General features: G+C 50.0%; 1 protein-coding gene across 3 annotated transcripts in view; it reads right to left on the reverse strand.

The window, feature by feature from the left end:
* LOC144768106 (tyrosine-protein phosphatase non-receptor type 6-like) overlaps positions 1-23,753 on the reverse strand; it is an 848,841-nt gene that overhangs the window by 556,575 nt on the left and 268,513 nt on the right. For all 3 annotated transcript variants that reach the window (XM_078651512.1, XM_078651513.1, XM_078651514.1), the window contains 2 exons: positions 20,054-20,133; positions 19,548-19,697 (listed from right to left, as the gene is read on the reverse strand). In XM_078651512.1, coding sequence (XP_078507638.1) covers positions 19,548-19,697; positions 20,054-20,133 — 230 coding nt within the window. The remainder of the gene's footprint in view (positions 1-19,547; positions 19,698-20,053; positions 20,134-23,753) is intronic.

Raw genomic sequence — 23,753 nt, forward strand, 5'->3', positions numbered from 1 at the left:
AGGTGATGGCAACCAGGAAAGCAGTCTTCAGAGTAAGAAGGCGGAGAGGACAGTTGTGAAGTGGCTCAAAGGGAGCGCACATCAGAAAAGTAAGAACAAGGTTCAAGTCCCACTGAGGCATCACAAACTGAACAGGAAGGAACATGTGTGTGATGCCCTTAAGAAATCTATTGACAATGGGGGACTTGAACAAAGAAGGTTGATCAGGCAGCCTGAGAAAGGCTGAAAGGGCAGAAAGGTAGCCCTTGATAGTGCCCAGAGCAGAGCCCTGCTGGGCAAGAGAAAGAAGGAAGAGGAGAACCTCCGAAAGGGGGGCAGAGAGAGGATCCACAGCCTTTGCTGTGCACCATGCCACAAATCTGTTCCACCTGCAGGCATATACCGTTTTTGTGGAGGGACGCCTGGCTGCCAGAATGACATTACAGACTTCAGGAGGCAAGTCAAATGGCCTCAACTGTCGCCGCTCAATCTCCAAGCATGGAGGTGGAGACTGGACAGGTTCGGGTGGAGGACCGTCCCCTGCTGCTGCGACAGAAGGTCCTCCCGAAGAGGCAGACGAACCGGGGGACCGACTGACATACTGAGTAGCTCTGGATACCAGTGCATTCGTGCCCAGTCCGGAGCCACAAGGATGACTTGGGCCCGGTCGCGCTTGATCTTCTTCAGCACTCTGGGCAGAAGTGGTATAGGCGGAAAGGCGTACAATAGACCGCAGCTCCACTCGCGATGAAAAGCGTCGCCGAGCAAGTGCCGCCTTGGAAATTCCAACGCGCAGAACTGATGACATTACGCGCTCTCTTCGGTGGCGAATAGATCTAACCAAGGCTCTCCCCATTGCTGAAAGAGGCCTTGCGCCACGTCCGAGTTCAGACGCCATTCGTGATCCATCATGCACCGACGGCTGAGCTCGTCCGCCCTGGCGTTCAGAGAACCTGCCAGGTGTGAAGCCACCAGGGTCACGCCCTGGCGTTCCAGCCATTGCCAGAGGCGCAGAGCCTCCTGGCAAAGGGTCCACGACCCCACCCCGCCCTGTTTGTTACAGTACCACATGGCGGTGGTGTTGTCCGTGAACACCTGCACTACACTCCCCCGGACAGAGGGGAGGAATGCCTTCATTGCTAGACGAATCGCCCGCAACTCCAACAGGTTGATGTGGAGGCGGGTCTCCGCCGGAGATCAGAGGCCTCTGATCTCCGCCTCTCCTATGTGGCCTCCCCAGCCTTGGAGGGACGCGTCCGTCACAACTACGTGCTCCGGTTGGGGAAGGGAGAGGCATCTGCCGCTGACCCAATCGCGGTCCATGAGCCACCACTGCAGCTGTCTCGCAGTGCCCTCCGAGATCAGGACGTGGTCGGTCAGGTTGCCCTGATGCTGGGCCCACTGAAACTTCATGTCCCACTGCAGAGCCCGCATCCGCCACCTGGCGTGATGCACCAGTAGGATGCAGGAGGCCATCAGCCCCAGAAGCCGCAGCGTCAACCTGACCGAGACCCGGGATAAAGGCTGAAACATGGGAATCAGAGCCTGAATATCCCGGACCCGCTGTTCGGGTGGATAAACCCGAAACCACGCCGAGTCGAGAACCGTTCCGACGAAGAGGAGCTTCTGAGAGGGGCACAGGTGTGACTTTGGCACATTGATGGAGAACCCCAGCTGGTGCAAGAGATCTGCCGTAGTCTGGAGGTGGCTGACGATTGTCTGGGGCGAGCCCGCCTTCAACAACCAGTCGTCGAGGTAGGGGAAGACTGAAACCCCCAACCTGCGCAGATGAGCTGCGACCACCGCCATCACCTTTGTGAAAACCCGTGGGGCGCTGGTAAGGCCGAAGGGGAGCACGGTGTACTGAAAGTGCTCGTGGCCTACCGTGAACCGCAGGTAACACCGGTGGGCCGGCAGGACCGGGATGTGGAAATATGCGTCCTGCAAGTCCAACGCTACCATCCAGTCTCCTGGGCCCAGGGCAGCTAGGACCTGAGCCAAAGTCAGCATCTTGAACTTCTCCTTCCGGAGGAAGCCGTTGACATTCCTTAGATCCAAGATAGGGTGTAGGCCCCCTTTGCTCTTCTTGGGTACCACAAGCAGTGGGAGTAGCAACCACACCCTACTTCTGGCCCAGGAACGCGTTCGATGGCCCCCTTGGCCAAGAGGGCCGTAACTTCCTCCCGCAGAAGTCGCAAATGATCCCCCGAGACACGGTGGTACTGCGGTGGCATGGCTGGAGGGGTCGCCTCGAAAGGGCAGGAGTAGCCCCTTCGGACGATTTACAGCACCCACCTGTCCGAAGTGATGGAGCGCCAGTGGAGGAGGTGATGGCGAACCCTGCCCCCCACTGGCGTCGAATGGGCCTGAAAACTCGGAGGATTTTGAGGCAGATGCTGCGGGGGGCTAGTGTGGACTGGCCTAGCCGGTGTCCCCCGGCACCGCCACACCGTTACCACATCCGCGACCGCGTTGAGGTTGGTTCTGCGGCCTGTGGCTAGCTGGACGTGTGGGGGCGCCCCTTCCTTGGCCACAAAAGGGACGAAAGGCGGAAGTCTGCTGGCGTTGGCCGAGGCCCAAGGCATTGGCCAAAGCCCTGGAGTCCTTGAAACGCTCCAGCGCGCTGTCTGCCTTGTCGCCAAAGAGGCGACGGTCATCAGAGAGCATCATCGCCCGAAAAGTTGGCGGACCTCAGCCAGGTGTGGCGGCGAACCGCCACCATCGTTGCAATCGCCCTGCTAGCGAGTCTGTGGTATCCAGTCCACACTGAATAGAATATCTTGCTGCATCCCTTCCCTCCGCAAGGACCTGGGTAAGCTTTGCCTGGACCTCCACCGGGCACTGCGGCAGCACTTCCGCAACCGTATCCCACAAAGAGTGGGAGTAACGGCCCAAAAGGCAGGCAGTGTTGACAGACCACAACCCCAAACTCAGTGAGGAGAACAGCTTCTTACCAAACTGGTCATGCCTTTTGGATTCCTGATCCGGAGGGGCGGTCGGGAATGCGGTCTGGGAAGTTGAGGCCTGGATCACCAAGCTCTCAGGGGTCGGGTGAACGGACGGGAAACTGGGCTGGCCCGGAGCCGGGCGGTGGCGTCGGGCCACGTTCCGATCTACAGGGAGGCCTGTAGAGGGCTTGGACCAGGTGCCCAACAGAACGTCAGTGAGGGCTTCGTTGAACGGCAGGAGAGGCTCCGAGGAGCTTGCCTGCGGTTTGAGGACCTCAGTGAGGAGGTTAGTCCTCAGGGCCGCGACTGGGAGCTCAAGAGCCAAGGCTTGACAGCCCTAGTCAACACCATGCTATAAGCAGCCCCCTCCTCTGTAGCCACGGTGGGAGGGGAGACAAAACTAGTGTCGGGTGAAGTGTCCAGACCACTGGCCTCCCCCAGTTCGTCTGCCCAGTCCTGGCTTAAATGGTACAACAGTACCAGAGGGTCCTCAGACCCCTCCCCATCCCCCTCATCATCCATCTCTTGAAGGTCAGGAATACATTTTAGAGCCGGCTCGTCGGTGAAGGGCTCACCAATCAGCGTCAAAGACGGCGCCAGTCGGCGCCGGTCTGACGCTGGATTCGGGGATCGGGGACAACGCCGCCGGAGGACGGCGCCGGGGGCGACACCCTTGGTGACGATGTCGGCGGAGGGGTCGTAAGGTCGACCGGCATAGTCACGGATACAGGCCTGGATCCTGAGTAACCCTGCGGCATATGGACTAAAGTCAACGACGGTGCCGGTGCCGAAGCCGCCGGCCCGATTGGGTTCCCAGACAGGTCCGCGGGGCCCGAAGGCGCCTCGGCGGGACCCGACTGAGGGAAGCACGACCTCATGGCCGTGAGGAAGGCACTGATCTCCTCCGGCATCGCGTTCAGCCCAGGGACCGGCGGGTGTGGAGCTGAACGCGGCGCTTGCGGCTCCGGTGGAGCCGCGTGGGCGTGTCACCCGAACCCCCGGCTGCGCCGCACGAGCATCGGGGGGAATCAGAAGAGCGATGTCGCTTCTTCGACTTCTTGTGCCTCGACTTACCTGAGGACTTGGGGCCCCGACGAGTGGTGTCGACTCGCCGAGCTGTAATGACTGTCGCCCCATGTCCGGTCCCTCGACCTCCTCCTGAACCGGGACCTTGAGCGCCACGGGACCGACTGCCGGATCTCGAGGCGCTTACAGGACTGCTCCCGCCTAGCCTTCGACGACGAGGCCCGGCAGTCGGGGCACAACTTGTCATCATGGTTGGCCCAGAGGCAATAAAGGCACCGACGGTGGGGGTCGGTAACCAACATCAGTCGGCTACAGTCGTCTTAGGGTTTGAACCCGGGCATCGCTACCGGCACCGGAGTCGAGAATCGACTCGAGAAGATCCAAAATAGATCGAAAAAAGTTAGTCAAAAAGTGACTAGGTGTACTGCTCTTCCCTAATCTCCGCCTGCTGGCGCGGAAAAAAGAAGAATTGACATCAGCGCGCGACGGCGGTGTCTAAGTACTCCGACGACGTCATCCCGGAGACCACAGCGCCGACGACGGATGCGGAGCCGCAGACGACGCCTACCGACACGCAGGGGTACTGCTACGCAAAATTTTCTGGATCCAGTCTGACGCCAGGGGATATTCTAAGGTAAGGAATCTAACACTAACCTGTTTCTTTCAGATGTGAAATTCTGACATTGATCCAGATCTCCTGAACCTTCAGTGAACACTCCCAGTCTGAATGACCCCATATCTAAGCAGACAAGAAAAACCTCACACAGGTCTTTATTCTTAATGGTGAGCACAGCGACCATATAAATCCTCAGAATGAACATGTGAAGCAAAGGGTAGAAGCATCCTACCTTTGCCCGACATGCTGTTTCAGGCAACACAACAATTGTCAGACATCATCAAAAAATCTGTCAGATTGTCGTGAATAGTCATAAAAAGATGAATGTACTGCAGTGTCCTGTCCCCCGGAATGGCTCAGTGTTCCGGTGCATGGAATGTTGTCGGTCTGTAGAACGTGCCTTTTCCAGTATCCCACTAGCGTCTGATGGAAGGATCAGAGAGGACCTGGAGTCTGAGCTGGAATCATCAGTAATTCCTTGTAGGGTTTAGTGTTACATAAGTACTGGAACCATGTGTGTAACTTGTAACACTAATACACTCACTCTATGCTGTAACACAATGTGGGAAGAACACTTCTTTCTACTAGTGCAACATACACTAAAACTATCAAAAGACAGCCCAGCCCTAATGCAGATACAATGGTCTGGTGAGCATCCGCTTTTCATGGTATTGCCGCACGCTCATCCCTAGCAGATAGGCATCAGCTTCCACCTTGTCATTACAGAATTGGCTATTGGCAACAGGTGGGTGGTGGGAGTCAGGGGAGGAATCCACGTTATATGAAGACTTTAAAGTGACGTTTGTGTATCTCGTAGAGGCATCGTTTATCATTAATTTGTTCAATAGATTTATAATAACAAGTAGAGCGCTTCATGTTACTGTTTTGTTGCTCCTAAGCACAGTAAAAAAGAGGTGTTAGTTTTACATAATTATTTATACTCGACCATATCATCCTCCAAATGATAAAAGGCTGTTTGCTTTACCAAATTCAAATTTAATTTTACTCACATGTTTAAGGCAAAGCCTGTTTCATCTAGGTGGTAACTATATGTGGGAGTTGATTTGTGCACCTCTTTATTTGGTGTTACCACCCATTTGTCTGAATCTGTTGCAATGGGGAGTCGTCATATATAGAGTTCTGGAATGGTAGCAAAGCTAGAAAACAGAAAAGGCAGAGGCTGGTTTTGTAGGTTTTAGGCTTGAGATTTGGTAGGGTTCCCGGAGTCTAGGGCTCAGGGCGCATTTGAGGTTGGTGCATATTGGAGTTGCTTGAAAATGCACCATTTGCCCACTTTTTCTTCAAAGTTTTCCCTGAACCCCCGTAGGTGAAGTACGGCAATTGTTATTTTATAATATATATAAATATATAAATATATAAATTGTGTTACTTTTCCCCGATGTGGCTTCTGCTCTTTTCTTCGGGAGGAGTACTTTGCATACTTGTTACGCGTTTTCCAGAAGCGCGCTACAGAAACCCCCCCTTCACAAGTTGGCCTGGAGTCTCTGGCCCCTGCTCCGGCAAGACATTTCCTTCAAGTTATTGAATATCTCCAGGTCCGCCTTCAGCACGAGTGAATTATAGCGGTACAGCGAGGTTATTAACCTCTGCCTGGGCGGGATGAAATGCGTTACTTACCTGTAACTGCAGTTATCCAGTATTGGTGTCTTTCATAGATTCACATGCCTGAATCATTCCCCATCGTCGAGACGGGAGTCTCCGGTACATAGAAAAGTAATGTCCTATAGACATACATAGAGAATAGTAGGCCTAAAGGCCTCACCTTAGTAACATATCCATGTCCTTTTGTAAAAAGGACCAAACTCTAAACAAGAGCCAATCAGCTATCACCTCCCTCTAGAACCTTCCTGGCAGGAGCCTCAGTCCCTCAGATTTTCGTACGCACTAAGCTAAGTAGGCGTGACACTGAGAGAGTTAGGTGAGTCCTTCCAGGGGAGGCGGGAGGGTTGCATGTGAATCTATGAAAGACACCACTACTGGATAACTGCAGTTACAGGTAAGTAACGCATTTCTTATCCAGTATTATGGGTGTCTTTCATAGATTCACATGCCTGAATCAGAGTAGCAAGCAATGCAGAGTGCACATTTCTGATGTAACAGCATATACTATTCCTTAGATAATACACATCATGCGAGCATGAACCATCATTAGACATCCACAACAAGTATTAGTAAAGAAATGTGCATACCAGAGTAGGATGGAGGGACGGAGGAAGGCTCACCTTACTGAAATATATATTTGAACACTGCTTGTCCCACTGCTGCATCATTCATCAGCTCCGTATCCAGGCAGTAGTGCCTAGTGAATGTATGCGGCGACTTCCATGTTGCCGCCCTGCAAATGCCAATGACTGGCGCCACTGCAAAGAGAGCCATAGAAGTGGACATAGCTCTCGTGGAGTGCGCTCTCACTTTGGAATGCAATGGCTGTCCAGCTTGGTCATGACAGAAAGCAATGGCTGCAGAAATCCATCTGGAGATGCTCTGCTTGGTAAGTTGTAGACCTTTCCTAGGTCTGCTGTAAGCTGCGAATAGCTGGTTAGATTTCCTGAATGTTTTCGTTTTGCCAATGTAAAACTTCAAGCATTGTTGAGATCCGAAGAATGCAGCGATCTTTCAGTTGCCATGCTTGGGTTTGGAAAGAAGGAACGCAGAACCACCGGTTCATTTAGGTGGAAGTCCGACGGGACTTTTGGGATAAACCTAGGATTGGTTCTCAGGATTACTCTGTCGTTTTTAAAACTGTAGAAAATGATCCTGGATTGAAAACGCCTGTAGCTCACTGACCCTCCTTGCAGACGTGAGCGCCAGGAGGAGTGCTGTTGTCCACGAGACATACTTCAGGTCAGCTCTGTGTACTGGTTCGAACGGATGTTTCATGAGCTGGTTAAGAACCCCATAGAGATGCCAGGCAGGTGGCAACACACTTACTGGCGGGAAAGATCTGTATAATCCTTTTAGAAATTGCTTAATCGACCTGCTTGACCAAAGAGATTGACTCGTTGAAGTTCTTTTATAACGAGACATTGCTGCTAAGTGTACTTTAATGGAGGAGTGGGCTAGGCCCTACTGTGCCAGATGTAATAGAGAAGGTAAGATTTGCTCCGGTGAGGAGGAGAAAAGCCGAATGCTTTGATCTGCACACCAAACACAAAAGCGCTTCTATTTCAGGGAATTCGTTTTGGTCGTTCTATCCGCCCTTGCTCTGGCAAGAATGTCCCTACCGTCTTGTGGAATATTCAGATTGTGGAACTCTCGGAACTCAGGAGCCCGGTAGCTAACCTGAGAGACTTCAGATCCAGATGTCGTTCATTGTGAGCAGAGATGGATACTGCCGCAGGTGGATCGGCGGCTCCAGGGATAGACGGTGGAGCTCTGAACTAATGTTGCCTCGGCCAAGTTGGGGCTATTAAAATTAGAGTACAAGGCTCCACCGAAATTTTCCTGAGGACTCTGGGAAGCCTCGGGAATGGCAGAAAGGCGTACGCAAAGACGTTGCGCCATGCGATGGAAAATGCATTCCCTAGAGACCCTGACTGGGGATGCCAACTTGCGAAATGTGGGCATTTGGCGTTCATTCTCGTCACAAAGAGATAGATTTGCGGCGTGTCCCATCTGGAGAAGATCTGGTCAATAATTTGTTGATCTAGCTCCCACTTGTGTGACTATGTTTTCTGCCTGCTCAATGCGTCGGCGAGAACATTGTCCGCGCCTGGGACATATTCCGCCCTTAGGGTTACATTGTGGAGTATGAGCCAATTCCAGATTTATTTGCGACTCGCGAGAGAGTGTCAGCGAGCGTGTCCCTCCCTGTTTGTTGAGGTAGTGCATAGTCGTGGTGTTGTCTGTCCGGACGAGCACCAGGGAATGTTTGATTCTTGGCAGGAAAACATGAAGGGCCAGGAAGACTGCCAGCAATTCAAGCAGATTGATATGTAGTTTCTTCTCCATAGGAGACCACTACCCGCTTATCTGTAGCTCTTGCAGAAAAGCTCCCCAGCCTTCCAAGGAGGCGCCTGTTGTGACAATATGAGGAGCAGCCCGAAGCAGGAATGACAAGCCTTGAGACAGGTTTTGAGATGACATCCACCATTGCAGGGCTCCGACCATCTGAGGATTCACTTGTATGTGGCCTTCGAATGACCCTGTGCATTGGACCCACTGCTTTGAGAGCGCCTCCTGTAGATTCCTCATTCGTAGTCGACAGTGAGGAATCATGAGGATACACGCTGACATCATCCCCAGGAGGGATTTGAAGAGGCGGACTGTCAAGACTTTCTTCGAGGCTACTATAGCAGCTAGTGCAAGGGGCTTGTTCATCCTCACTCTGGATGGGAAAGCTTCTGCTGACCGTGTGTCCAGGGTTGCACCTAGGAAACTGATGCACTGAGAAGATTGTAGGACCGATTTTTCCTGATTGAGGGTGAGACCCAAGCAATCGAAAAGCTTTAAACAGGCGTTGGAAGACCTAGACACGTCTTCTAAGGATGAAGCCTTGACCAGCCAGTCATTCAGATACGGAAAGACTTGGTGATGGCACTGTCTGAGATATGCCGCCACCGTGGTACGACATTTCGTGAATATGCGCGGTGCAGACTTGAGCCCGAAGGGCAGAACGCGAAACTGCAAGTGTCTGCCCGCTACTGTAAATCGCAAGTACCTTTTTGTGGTTCCTGTGAATTGGGATATGGAAGTAAGCGTCCTGTGTGTCTACGGACGCCCTAAAATCCTGCTCTTACAGTAGTTGCAAGACCTCCTGGATCATTACCATGCGAAACAACTGCTTCTTAGGAATTTGTTGAGGGCCCTGAGGTCCAAGACTGGTCTCCACTTCTTGTCTTTTTTCTGGATCAAAATAAGCGGGGATAAAACCCTTTTCCCCTCCGAGATGGAGGTACTCTCTCTATTGCTCCTATCTGCAGCATAACCGAGATCTGTCATAGAAGCAGCCGTAGATTTTTGTCATTTCCGCTGTCCTTTACCCTGAAAGGACGACCTCCCAAAAGAGGATTACTTGTTTTGCTGTTGTTGGCGCGGTTGGTATTGCGGTCTACTCTGGCCTGAAGAGCAGGAAGACTTGTATTGATAATTCTCTGTAGGAAGACTGTCCTCTTCCTCTATTTCTACTAAAGGACTGGTTCTTATACTGAAGAGTGCCCAAAGCTCTCGCAGTGTCTGCTTCGTCAAGTTTTTGTGCCAAATAGTTACTGGCTATCATATGGCATGTCCAAAATCTTTGTTTGCACCTCAGGACTGAAAGAGGTTGCCGTTAGCCATCCTTGGAGCCGCAAGACTGCTGCTCCAGCCAACTGGCGGAACTCTGTCATAGCGATATCCATCGCGCAGTCTATAGTTTCGGACGCCGATGCTTCACCATCTAGCAGAATCCTCTTTACTTCCTCTTTGGATGAATCTGGCAATTCCGACAGGTATGGGGCTATGTGTGTCCACAATTGTCCATGATAGCGTCCCAAGAGCGCTAGAGCGTTCACGGCCTTTACCGTCATTGCCGACATTGAGGAAAACCTGTTCCCAATGTTGTCCACTCTTTTTCCCTCCTTATCAGGAGGAAGCGACAAAGGGGCCCGAAGGATTCCTGGAGTTCTTCTGGGCTGCCTGTGTCACTACGGAGTCCGACTTAGGATGTCCTGTTAAACACGCCGGTGTTGTATCTGGCGCCCTATACTTCTTATCCAACTGAGGGATCACTGGTGATACATAGGAGGGGTTCTGCATGACCCTTACCCCTTCTGACAATAGGTAATCGATAATCGGTATTGACCTTACTGCCTTCTTGAGAGGTTCTTTGAAGTCATACAAGAAGCAGGCCTGTTCTTGAGAGGTCATTGAGATCTTAAAACGTTGAGCAGCCCTCTCTACCACATTATAAGAGATTCCAGAATTGGCAGATTTTCCCTCGTCGACGAGCCTGTCGACGAGATCGCCGTCATAGACTATGCCGCCGTAGACGAGCAGTCATAGATGAGGCCGTCGTAGACGACGCCATAGACGATCCATCGTAGACAAGGCCGCCGACGCCGTCGTAGACTAGCCTTTGTAGATGAGGCCGTCATAGATGAGGCCGTCATAGATGAGGCCGTCGTAGACGAGGCCATCATAGACGAGGCCATCGTAGACGAGGCCATCATAGACGAGGCCATTCTAGACTAGGTCCTTGTTGACGCCGTAGACAGGCCGTCATAGACGAGCAGTCGTAGACGGGCCATCGAAGATGAGCCTTCATAGATGAGGCCATCGTAGACGAGGCCATCGTCGATGCCGTAGATTGGTCGTCGTAGACGAGCAGTCATAGACTATCAGTCATAGACGAGGCCGTCGTCGATGCTCTCGTCGTCGACGTACTCATCGTCGTCGACGCTCTCGTTGTCGTCGACGATCCTCCTCGTCGACGATCCTCGTCCTCGTCGTCGAGGCTCCTCGATGTCGACGCTCTCGTCGTCGACGCTCTCGTTGTCGACGCTCTCGTCGTAGACGAGCCGTCGTAGATGAGACATTGTAGATGAGCCATCGTAGACGAGGCCATCGTCCACGCCGTAGACAGGCAGTCGTAGACGAGTAGTCGTAGATGAGCCATCGTAGATGAGCCCATCATAGACGAGGCCATCATAGACGAGGCCATCGTAGACGAGGAGGCTGTAATAGGCAATGATGAGGGTTTTTTCGTCGACGATCCTGTTGACGATGTTGGCTTCTAAGTCTTTACCTCAGGAGGTATAGAAGACGCCTTTCTGAAGGGTCCCATGACCAGAGGAGGTGATTTTGACGGCTCAGAAGACGTCTTTTTTATAAGATTTTTCTCCAAAAGCAAGTCCTTTACTCTCCTTTTCCACAGAGTGAGGATATTTTGAAGGACTGCGCCCATAAGACCCATGAGTGGTCTTTTTGAGGGCCTTCTCAGGACGTTCCCCTGAGGAATGAGTCTGAGGAGATTCTCTTCTCTTTTGAGGTCTCCTAGACGTTGAGGGCAACGCCTCATCACAGTAACTGGAGAAAATAAAAAACCTCCTTTCTGGACTTAGCCATATTAAAAGTCGCCCTTCACGACCTCTCAAAAAACTTACTTGAGAAAGTGCGACATACCTTGCAGTCTTTGGCCTGCGGTATAGACAGTAAATGCGGTCAGTGTGAGGAACAGAGCAGAGCAACCTCTTGGAACAAGAAGCACAGGCTCTAAAATAATATTCTTTCTTCTCCTTACCAGACCTTCTTTAAAGAATGTATTTGAAGATAATCCATAGTAGAAAAGCAAAGTTATTTAATGAAGTGAAAAAAAAAACACAGAATCTGAGCAGAGCTCAGAGGAGACTCCCTTAGCACAACGTGCGGTAGAAAATCTGAGGGACTGAGGATCCTGCCAGGAACTTCTAGAGGGAGGTGATAGCTGATTGGCTCTTGTTTAGAGTTTAGTCCTTTTTACAAAAGGACATGGATATGTTACTAAGGTGAGGCCTTTAGGCCTACTATTCTCTATGTATGTCTATAGGACATTACTTTTCTATGTACCGGAGACTCCCGTCTCGACGACGGGGAATGATTCAGGCATGTGAATCTATGAAAGACACCCATAATACTGGATAAGCATGGTTCTTTCTGCCCCCGTGATGTGAAACCCGTGCCCAGGGCTGAAGAGGTTAAAGGGGACTCGAGGTGGCTTCGTGCAGTTTCTTTCACCAGGGCCACTGGTATGCTGTGCAGAGTACCCGGCCATCTGCTGACTACTTGGACTATTCTTAGTACAACCCTGGGCAGCACCTACCTGGGAGCCACTGGTGTATCCTGGGAATTTGAGTTCTGGATCCATCCAGGACCGAGATCAACGTCAGTGATTTCAGCTGCTGAGGGGCGGAGCGGACATCGCACCTATCACAGTGCAGCCAGGTACATTTAGAGCAACAGCCCCATTGATTGCCCAAGACTCACCACGACGCTGATGAAGGCCAGAACAGGCCGAAATGCATTCGCCAAAAAGAAATAAATAAATGGTGTTACCTTTCCCCGATGTGGCTTCTGCTCTTTTCTTCGGGAGGAGTACTTTGTGTGTGTATATATATATATATATATATATATATATATATATATATATATATATATATATATATATATATATATATATATATATATATATATATATATATATATATATATATATATATATATATATATATATATATATATATATATATATATATATATATATATATATATATATATATATATATATATATATATATATATATATATATATATATATATATATATATATATATATATATATATATATATATATATATATATATATATATATATATGGAATATGCTACTTACCAGTATGCATCTGTTCTTGGCATGTAGGGCTGCTGACATTTATATCTGTGCATAGATCGCCGCCTAGTGTTGGGTCCGGATGATTGCACATTGTTGTCCTGAAAGAGTCTTCGAAGTATCACGAGATAGGTGGCTCCTCCCTTGGACCACAGTGCGCATGGGCATCCTCTCCATCTTCAGATTGTTTTTCGCCATTGTGGAAGAGATGGAGTGTAATACAGCAAGTGATGACCATGCCTGAGAATGATTCTGAGTGCTACAGCTACGACAGGCACCGGGGAGGAGGGTGGGCGATATAAATGTCAGCAGTCCTACATGCCAAGAACAGATGCATACTGGTAAGTAGCATATTCCGTTGGAGGCATGTGGGCTGCTGAATTTATATCTGTGCATAGAATAAATAGCAGTATCCTCCTTAGCGGTGGTTGCCCGTGCCAGCTGCAGCAGTCTGAAAAAGAGTTCTGATAACAGCCTGACCTACAGCAGCTTGTTGTTTGGAGTGTACATCCATGCAGTAGTGTTTGGTGAATGTGTGTATGGTGTTCCATGTGGCTGCTCTACATATATCCTCTAGAGGAATGTTACCTAGGAAAGCCATGGATGCCCCTAACTTGCGTGTGGAATGCGCTCTTGGGGGAACTGTTAATGTGCCTTTAGCTTTCTGATAACAGATTTGTATGCACTTAACAATCCATCTGGCTATACCTGACTTGAAAATGGGGTTGCCTTTGTGTTGTGGAGAGAAGGCAACAAACAGTTGCTTAGTTTTCCTGAAATCCTTCGTCCTGTCTATGTAATACAGGAGAGCTCTTTTAACATCTAGCGTGTGCAGTGCTCTGTCTGCCACCGAGTCTGGATTTGGGAAGAAAACGGGCCGTTCCATGGTTTGGTTAATGTGGAACTGCGACACCATCTTAGGCATGAATTTCGGGTTGGTACGCAGCACCACCCGATTAGCATGAATCTGTATGAATGGCTCTTGAATAGTTAGGGCTTGAAGCTCACTAACTCTCCTTAGGGATGTGATTGCCACTAGAAAAGCCACTTTCCATGTCAGAAACTGTATCTCACAAGAGTGAAGAGGTTCAAAGGGTGGTCCCATTAGTCTGGTGAGAACTATGTTCAGATTCCAGGCAGGTGAAGGAGGGTGTCTGGGAGGAATCACTCTTTTGAGTCCTTCCATAAAAGCTTTAATGGCTGGCACTCTAAAAAGAGAAAGATGCTGTCTGTTTTGAAGATAAGCTGCCATTGCGGCAAAATGTATCCTAATGGAACTATATGCCAGATTGCATCTGTATAGGTGCAACAAATAACATATAATGTTTTGCGTGGATGCATCTAGCGGATTTATGTCATTATTAGAACAGTAAATGACAAATCGCTTCCATTTGGCCGCATAGCATGCCCTGGTTGTAGGTCTTCTTGCCTCCATGATGATGTTTATACAGTCAGGGGGCAGAATGAGGTAGCCAAACTCTATGACCTCAGAAGCCATATTGCAAGGCTCAACTGTTGCGGATCTGGGTGCTGAATGTCTCCACGGTTCTGAGTGAGGAGACTGGGCTTGAGTCGCAGCCGTTGGTGAGGCACCACTGAAAGTTCGCTTGCCGTGCCCACGTTGGAGCAACTAGGATGAGCGTCATGGAGTGCTGCCGCAGTTTGCGTGCCATTAGCGGTATGAGCGGTGCTGGAGGAAAAGCGTAGGCAAATCTGCCTGACCAGTTCATCCATATCGCATTGCCCTGAGACTGCGGGTGTGGGAACCTGGCGGCGAAGGTTTGGCATTTTGCGTTTTCCTTTGTGGCGAATAGGTCTATCTCTGGATGACCCCACTGCTGGAAATATGGTTGGAGCACTGAGGGGTGTATCTCCCACTCGTGCATCTGGTGGCTGTGCCTGCTGAGCAGGTCCGCCATCTGGTTGTCTTTGCCTGGGAGATGTTCTGCCATGAGGAACATGTTCCTTTGAATGGCCCACTTCCACATGCTCTGGGCTAGATGAGACAATTGTGGAGAGTGCGTGCCTCCCTGCTTCTGGATGTAATACATGGCAGTCATGTTGTCCGTCCGGATCAGCGCGACTTTGTTGCACAGATGCAGTCTGAAGGCCTTCATTGCCATGAAAATCGCCATGAGCTCTAACAGGTTGATATGCATCTTTTGCTGCTGCGCTGTCCATAGTCCCTGCACTGTATAATGGAGGACATGCGCTCCCCAACCCTGGAGAGATGCGTCCGTTGTCAGCACTATCTGTGGTACGGTCGTCCCCTGCAAAGGTTTTGTGTGTTCCACCAATGCAGAGAGTTGTATGCACGACCGGTCACCAACACTAGGTCTTTCAGATGTCCTTGAGCCTGGTTCCACTGTCGTGCCAAGCACTCCTGAAGCGGACTCATGTGTAGCCTTGCGTGAGGGACTATAAAGATGCAGGAGGCCATCATACCCATCAGCTGCATGAATACCTGCACTGGGAGCGAGTGTTGGGGCCTGAATTTTTGAATGAGCAATTGCATGCTGTTGACTCTGGCAGAGTTTGGGTGCGCTGTCGCTGTTAGAGTGTTGATTGTCGCACCCAGGTACTGTTGTACATGTGCGGGTTGAAGGTGTGATTTTGGGTAATTTAGTGAAAATCCTAGACTGTGTAGGAGGTGAATTGTGCGGGACATGTGGCTGGCACATTGCTGGGCTGACTTTGCCTGAACAAGCCAGTCGTCCAGATAAGGATAGACATGGATGTGTTGTCTCCGAAGGTGCGCCGCCACTGTCGCTAAGCACTTGGTGAACACCCTGGGGGCAGTAGTGACCCCGAAAGGCAGGACCTTGAACTGGTAATGCTGGTTGTTTATGGTGAACCTGAGATATTTCCTGTGTCCTGGGTGAATGGGAATGTGGAACTATGCGTCTTTTAGGTCTAGGGTTGCTAGGAAGTCCCCCTGACTGAGCAATGGTAGAACTTGATGTAAAGTCAGCATGTGAAAATGTTCTGTCAAGATGTACTGGTTCAGGGGTCTGAGGCCCAGAATAGGCCTGAGAGACCCGTCCTTTTTTGGGATTAAGAAGTACAGTGAGTACACCCCTGTACCCTGCTGATTTAAAGGCACGAGTTCTATGGCCCCTTTTTGCAGCATGCAGAGTACTTCTTGCTGCAATAAGTGCATGTGCTCTGCGGACATAGGATGGTGCCTTGGGGGTATGTTGGGTGGAGTGGAGGTCAGTTCTAGACAATAGCTGTATTGGATAAGGTCTCTCACCCACCTGTCTGTGGTTATGCCTTCCCAGACTGGCAGGAACTGCTGAAGTCTTCCCCCGACTGGTGTTATATGGTCGGGGGGCAGTGACAAGACGTCACTGTTTATTGGTGGCGGAGGATCTGGCATTATTATTTCCGCGTCCTCTGCCTTTGGTGCTGTTCCCACGATAGCCACCCCTATTGTTCTTGTTATAGGTGGTCTGCGTGCCCCCTCTGTTATATTGGGCTTGATGTGATGCTTGACCTCTGGAGGCTCCCCTTTTACCGGAGCGACGAAAGGAACCGCCCCTGAACTGTTGTGACTGCAGGGCCCCCATGGATTTTGCTGTCTCAGTGTCTTTTTTAATGGTGGCCCTGCGTCGATTCGAGCTGTCAGTGCGCAACAGGTACGCCTTTCTGCTTTGACGCGACGTGCTCTTTCGGGTCAGGTGCACTTTTCGACTCGAAGGCCTTGCTGGATATCGGCGCCGAGGCTGGAAGTTTCGGATCGACAGTCTTCCTAGCCTTGAGTCCTTTGCCAGTTTCGCCATCTTTGGGCGTGGACGTCGACAGCGTCAGCGCGACGTGCCTGATGGCAGAGACAGGCTTCGGCATCCCGTGTTTCGGGTCGATGCCCCCTTGTGACCCCGAAGGGTTGATGACACTTTTCAAGGGTTGTGTCTACATCAGGGCCAAAGAGAAAATCAGGGTTAACCGGCTGGTTGAGTAAAGTAGTTTGTATCTCCGGCTTAAAACCAGAGATGCGTAGCCAGGCATGCCTTCTAAGCATCACACTTGTGTTTATGGCCCTAGCTGCCGTGTCTGCTGCATCTAGCGCACACTTGATGGACGCATTTGAAATTAATTTCCCCTCCTGTATCAGCATTTCTGCTCCCTCCTTATAAGCCTCAGGCAGGTGTTGTAGTAGCTGCTCTAACGTGTCGTAGTGCGCCCTATCATATCTGGCAAATAGGGCCTGTGTATTGGAGATCCTCCAAATATTTGCTGCTTGAGCCGCTACTCGCTTGCCAGATGCTTCAAAGATTTTGGATTCTTTGTCCGGAGGGGGAGCATCACCACTGGTTTGAGAGTTTGCCCTTTTACGAGCATTAGCCACCACGAGGGTGTCCAACGGGAGCTGGCCTTTGATGTACGTAGGGTCCACAGGTGCAGGCCGGTACTTCTTTTCAATCCTTGGGTTTACAACCCGTGCCCTTGTGGTCTCCTTGAAGATGTCAGTAGCGTGTTTAAGGACACCCTTCAGCATAGGCAATGTTTTTACTGATCTTTCTGAAGTCAAGAAAGTATCAAACAAAAAGTCCTCCTCTACTGGGTCAGCATGCATGTCCACATCATGGTTTTTGGCTGCCCTTTCAATCAAAGCGTTAAACGCAGCAGTATCTTCAGTAGGCGAGGTTTTGATGGTATAGGACTGAGTGTCAGGTGTGGTGTGTGGCTCACCAGGGTCAACAGGGTCAGTCCAGGTCTGCTGTTCATCCTGATCTGTGTCAGCAAGATAATTGAACTCATCTTCATTGTATCCCTCCCCTATATCCTCATAGGTGCGTGTGGGCGAATAGGAATAGTCTTGTTCATAGGACTCCACAGGCTCAGAAAAAACAGGTGAGGTTGCCGAGTCTCTTTTCCTTTTCAGAGGGATTTTGTATGACTCCAAAGGAGTTTCTGGAACTATTTTCCGTTTGTAAATGGTGAGTCTACCAGAATCCGAGTCGATGAACAGTTTTGACTGATTGTCATAGGAGGGTGCTTGGAACATCACATCCTCCTCAGCGGACTGAGTCCTTGAAACTACCGCCACTTTCTTGGTAGTGCCGGTGCCCTTTTGTGGCTCGAAGGTTTTTGGTCGAGCGGTCGGGGGCAGTCCATATTTAATAGGTTGTGTAAGCAGTGGAGACGAACCGACCTTTTTTGAGGGTGTTGCAGTCTTCGATCCAACCAACTTTGTAGGATCACTGGGCTGCTTGCGGCCCTGCGTCGATTCGAGCTGTCAGTGCGCAACAGGTACGCCTTTCTGCTTCGACGCGACGTGCTCTTTCGGGTCAGGTGCACTTTTCGACTCGAAGGCCTTGCTGGATATCGGCACCGAGGCTGGAAGTTTCGGATCGACAGTCTTCCTAGCCTTGAGTCCTTTGCCAGTTTCGCCATCTTTGGGCGTGGACGTCGACAGCGTCAGCGCGACGTGCCTGATGGCAGAGACAGGCTTCGGCATCCCGTGTTTCGGGTCGACGCCCCCTTGTGACCCCGAAGGGTTGATGACACTTTTAGATTGGGTTGGAGCCGACGAATCCGAGGCGGTCGATCCGAGGACTGGCTTCAGCAGTTTCGGTTTCGATACAGTTGCTGTCGGTTTCGGTTTTGCCGCTGAAAGTGGCTGATTGACCGATGGCTCTGTAGAAGTATTCTTAGCCGGGCCTGGACGCGGGGCTATAGAATGCGGGTAAAGATCTTGGCTAAGGCCTTCCGGCGATGCCTCGACCGGAGCCTTAGAGAGTATAGTGTCAGTATTGGGCCCCGCGATTGCGGATGGGCCTTGCTCATCGCTTGAGTCGTCATCGACGGCTCCAATGACTTCTGCGTCGTCTCCTACCTCGACGATGTCTTCCTCATGGACGTAGTCTTGTTCTTCGTCCACACTATAGTGTGAGTCATGCTCCGATGCAGGGTCCGACTGCTGGTCAGGATCCTCCTGATCGACGCCCTCGATGTCGTCTGCCTCGAAGATATTTTCTGGTTCTGGCGCTGTTTGCTGGGCCGACTGCCGCGCGGCGCGTCGAAGCCGAAGTGTTTTCTTTGACCGGAACTTGGAACAGGCCATGCAGCTGGCCTCGTCGTGGTCCGGGGATAGGCACTTATTGCACACCGGGTGCACATCAATGTGAGGGTGTTTGGAGTTGCAGACGGGGCATCTCTTGAACGGGCTCTGTTCCATCGTCGACGCTCGTCGGGGCCTAGATGTCGAAAAAGGCAATACGGCCTTCGACGTCCTGTTTGAAGAACTGGATGAAGTACTGGGCACGAACGAGAGACAATACCGACGCCCCGAAAACCTTTTGGCCTCGCGAAAAGTGTTTTAAGTATATTCCGAACTTGAGTCAAGAAAGTACATCGGAACCCAATGGCGGAAAAAAACAATCTGAAGATGTAGTCCAAGGGAGGAGCCACCTATCTCGTGATACTCTTTCAGGACAACAATGTGCAATCATCCGGACCCAACACTAGGCGGCGATCTATGCACAGATATAAATTCAGCAGCCCACATGCCTCGAACATATATACATATATATATATATATATATATATATATATATATATATATATATATATCAAAGCCTGTCCAGTGGAGACTTATGATTGGGACTCACCCTGCCTTTCTCCACTTCTCGCGTAATCATTACGATGAGCCGAGAGTTCTCTTGCCACACCATCTGCCAGAATTCATTGACTGTGTCGGCGAGGCACCCTTGGCAAGCGATGAAGGTCTTGGCATACTCGTCTGGACTCACCAACCGGTTCTGCAGACACAGAAAGACAGACAATGCCCATTATTGATATGGAACTCAATACTAGAGTTTCACCTGTTTCTAAGTGCCCCAAATATTTGAGACGGATAACAAAACGAGGTACCAGATGACAAAGCCCAGGATCACACACAACTGGTCAAGTGGGAAAAATGCATTTAGAATTCAGATCTGTTGGCCACATCTCCTCCTGAGACGGAGACAGATGGACGGACAGGTGGAGGAAAGCTGAAAGTGCTGAAACAGGACGTCAACTGATGCCTCTTGGAGCCGATGGTGCACCCGGTGGGATCAGTTCTTTCCAATCCAGCAGTCGCAATGTCTCAGCGACTACAATGATCTTCCCTTACCTTGACATAGTTGGCATTGATGTAACCGGATCCTGGAACCTTGGGGTCTCCGGATTCAAGGATAACTCTGGTTTCATCAACTGAGAAAGAGGAAAAATAAAAGAAGGGTACAAAGTGAGGAGGAAAGTGTCAGTCAGGAGGCGAGGCAACTGGAACTAGGACCCAGGGTGGACAGAGGCATCAGAAAGAACACAGGACACACTATTAACAACGACCTTTCCTGGAGTCCCTCACAATATGTTTAGGAGCTCTCGTCAAAGCAGATCTCATTGGCGCAGCTATAAAGCTGGATAAAGAGTGTCCTAGGTGTTTTTATGCACATCTGATAGACATCCTCAATGATAGACATCCTTGTATCGGCATCCTCCTTGGTACTGACGTAGGGGTATGTCAGAGGTCTCCACATTGCTCCTACAACCTACTTCTGAGCTCTCCTCAAGTTCAAAATTACATGTATGAGACCACCTTAATCAGCTGTGGCCCGTCCATACGGGCAGAAAATCCTCACCTTTTTGCGGAGAATAACAGTGTGTCAGGCTAAGCAAAGGTCATCCTGACAGACACCCTTTTGTTCAGGCAGCGAGGAGCTAGACATGTGCTCACTGCGTAGGCTCCTGGCTGCCTGTGCTGAAATTTGCCAGGTTGAGGACTTTACAGCTCTGTTGGCGTGCCCTCTTCAGCCTGGCAAAAGTGCCCCGAGGCCCTCCCCCTCATGACAAGGGGGAACATCACTGATTGCCCCGACAGTTTTAAGCCATGAAGTGCCCAGGGTCGATTGACAATCAGTGACACCTCGTCACACGGTGGGGTGGGGTAAGCATGTCTCACTGACCTCATCCCAATCTGTGACAAGTGAGGAAATGCTGCTTCGTCTCATTGGCCAGTGAGAGAAGGCTGCAGTCCCAACCCTCCTGGGACCTTCGAGGATGTTCTCTACAGGAGCTGAAGGGCAGGTAAATTTTATGTTTTTGAATGTTTGGTGCGTGTTTGTGTTTATGCATTTATGTATGAATTTGTTGTGAGTGAGTGTTGTCAATGCGTGTGTGTGTGTGAACGTTTGTGACTGCATGGGTCTGAGTGTATATGTGTGTCTGGCCCTCCCTTCCCCCTGCAAAATTACTGTCTGACACTGGCTCTAATACAATTTCCCCAAATCTGATTACTTGTGTGAGGGTGTTAATGGCAGGGTTGGACAAGCCTATAAAGCAATATGGCAATGGCTGAAGGGCTGGTCTGACAAGTCAGTTTGAGTGCTGCTTTTTGTCTGCTTGAGGGCCTGTTTTATGGTCTGACTGGTCTTCTGTACTATGGTTTTCTCAGATTTTACCATACACATTGCCTGCAGCAAGCACAAATGCATGCAGTCTCCCACACATTGTAAAACACTTTCACAAACTGTCTTTACAAGCTCAAAACTTGCCTGATTAGCAAATGTGGGCTACTTTTCTAGCTATCTGATTCGCTAATGGGAGTCACTTTCATTTCGGGGGCGCCCAGTCTGAGGATCTTCAATGCATGATGATCAGGTGGAGATAATCCAGATTACTTCAGCTTGCAGAAATGTTCTCAAGTGTATTTAGTTAGTTTGTGACCTCACACTAGGATTCAGGGCATACCAGAAACTGAGGCTCTAGCCACTTTATTCCTCCTTCTATATTCTATCAATGTCAACACTCATTGAGTGATCAGATGTGCAGCTGTTGAGTGTAACATTATGTTGGGTCACAACTCAGTGCTAATACCTGTCGTTTGCCTCAGTTGGCCTTGAGTATGGTGCAGTGAAAGCAGAAGACGGTATAAATGCCTCGATTGCATACTGTATTCCAATTCCGTTTTCTTCATCTTCCTTGTCCTAGTCCTTCGGCACACCTTTCCTCCCACTCATGGTTTATGGCTGTGTTTTGATACTCTGGTAGTAACATAGGAAGAGTTGGTGACCACAGCCTTCCATGTTCCTCCCCGTGCAGTCTTGAGTTACTAAAATAAGGTGCATGTACGCCCTTTATGCAGGTGACCTACTGATATTTTTGACAGACCCTGAGGCCTCTGGACCTTGTACGCTCCAAATTCTCTAGATTTTTTGGGAACCATCAGGACTCTTCATTAACACAGCCACATCTACGATCTACGATCAACTCCTACCCCTGGGACCTAGTCTCGGCTGCAGACATTCAGGTGACTACACAGGGTTTCCCTACTGGGGAGTCTTCATCACGCCTACTGCTCGAGACCTAGAAGGACAACATACAACTATAAATTGATGATTTGATTACAGATATCAAAACGTGGTCGGTCCTCCCAATGTCACTCTTAGGCCAACCAGCCATTTTTAAAATGGTGTCCCTCATATTAACTGCAGAACTACCGGCAGGACATACCAAGTACCCTCTTTGATAGGGTTAACAAGGTGCACCGCAGATTTCTATGGAACGAGGCCCTTCCACCCATAGGCTTGACTAAATGTTTTAAGTCTGCGTTCAACGTGGCATCACAGCAGCTGATATCGAAACATAATATAAGGCACCACATATAATCATAATAAATGAATAGCTGCAAGATTCCTGGGATGACCCTGCATATGCAGTACAAAAACGGGCACTCAGGGTACCCCAAGGCTTCGAACTATTATGTGGCAATCTACAACACCATTCCTCCCGCAGGTGGCTAGAGTTGTCCTCAAACTGTGGAGGTCTACCATGCGTCATATAGGGAGGCACAAAGAGCTGATTGAGCAGACTCCCCTATGGTTGGGCATGGTTCTGGCCCAGGTGGATGTTTTTTTTTGTTTTTCAACTTATTTTGATTGCTCATTTGAAATCAAGAGCAAACAGTCAAACAAAAGCATATTGTTACAACACCAGAACATGCTCGCTCCGCTTTTGACTGCATTCTTCCTGCATTTACAACAGACCGCACACCCAACATAAATCTTCGAATGCAGCTCACTGCTCTTGACACCCGCCTGATCTCCAGTATGATGACCCCAGGTGGCCGGCCTTGAGGACTTCGGAGAATGGGACCTCATTAGAATCTCTATACTAGGGGATGTAATGGAGGAAGTTACCCTTAAATTCTACCAAACCTGTAGGAAGGTAGATCCCTGACTATGGTTGCCCCCAACTTTTTGCCTGGTGTTTTGCTGGTTTTCTGACTTAGTTGACCTGGGACCCTGCTATTCAGGGCCCCAGGCCTACTGCTCTCTCTGTAAAATGGATTCCATGTACCTTAGGTACATATCTAAATTGGATACTGAGTCACCTTATCAGTCCCTGTACAGTGTACCTTAGGTACCCAGGGCATAGGTGTACCCAGGGCCTACCAGGGGCTGCAGCATGTATTATGCCACCCCTGGCTGGCCATCCAAATCTGACACAACTGGCTGCTTGACAGCTGGGGCAAGGTGGTGTAATCACCCTTTGCTTTAGATATAGTATACCTATATCTAACCCTAAAATGGACACACAGATCTCCTATCAGTCACTCCTATGGCAGGCCTTAACAATCCTGAAGGCAGAGTGCTTGGAATCGTGTGAGATGGTGCTCTGGCATGAGCTGAGCCTGTCTGCGGCTTTCGGGATCTATCCCTTAGCCGTTTCCATGATATCGCATACCATATACTCTTAAGTGCATTATAATCCTCGCGGTTATATGCCAACTCTGGTATCGCTTTATCAAAACATGTCGAGTAAGGTGTCATACG

This window comes from Lissotriton helveticus, chromosome 7 (genome assembly GCF_964261635.1).
Source record: "Lissotriton helveticus chromosome 7, aLisHel1.1, whole genome shotgun sequence".
NCBI classification, from domain to species: Eukaryota; Metazoa; Chordata; class Amphibia; order Caudata; family Salamandridae; genus Lissotriton; species Lissotriton helveticus.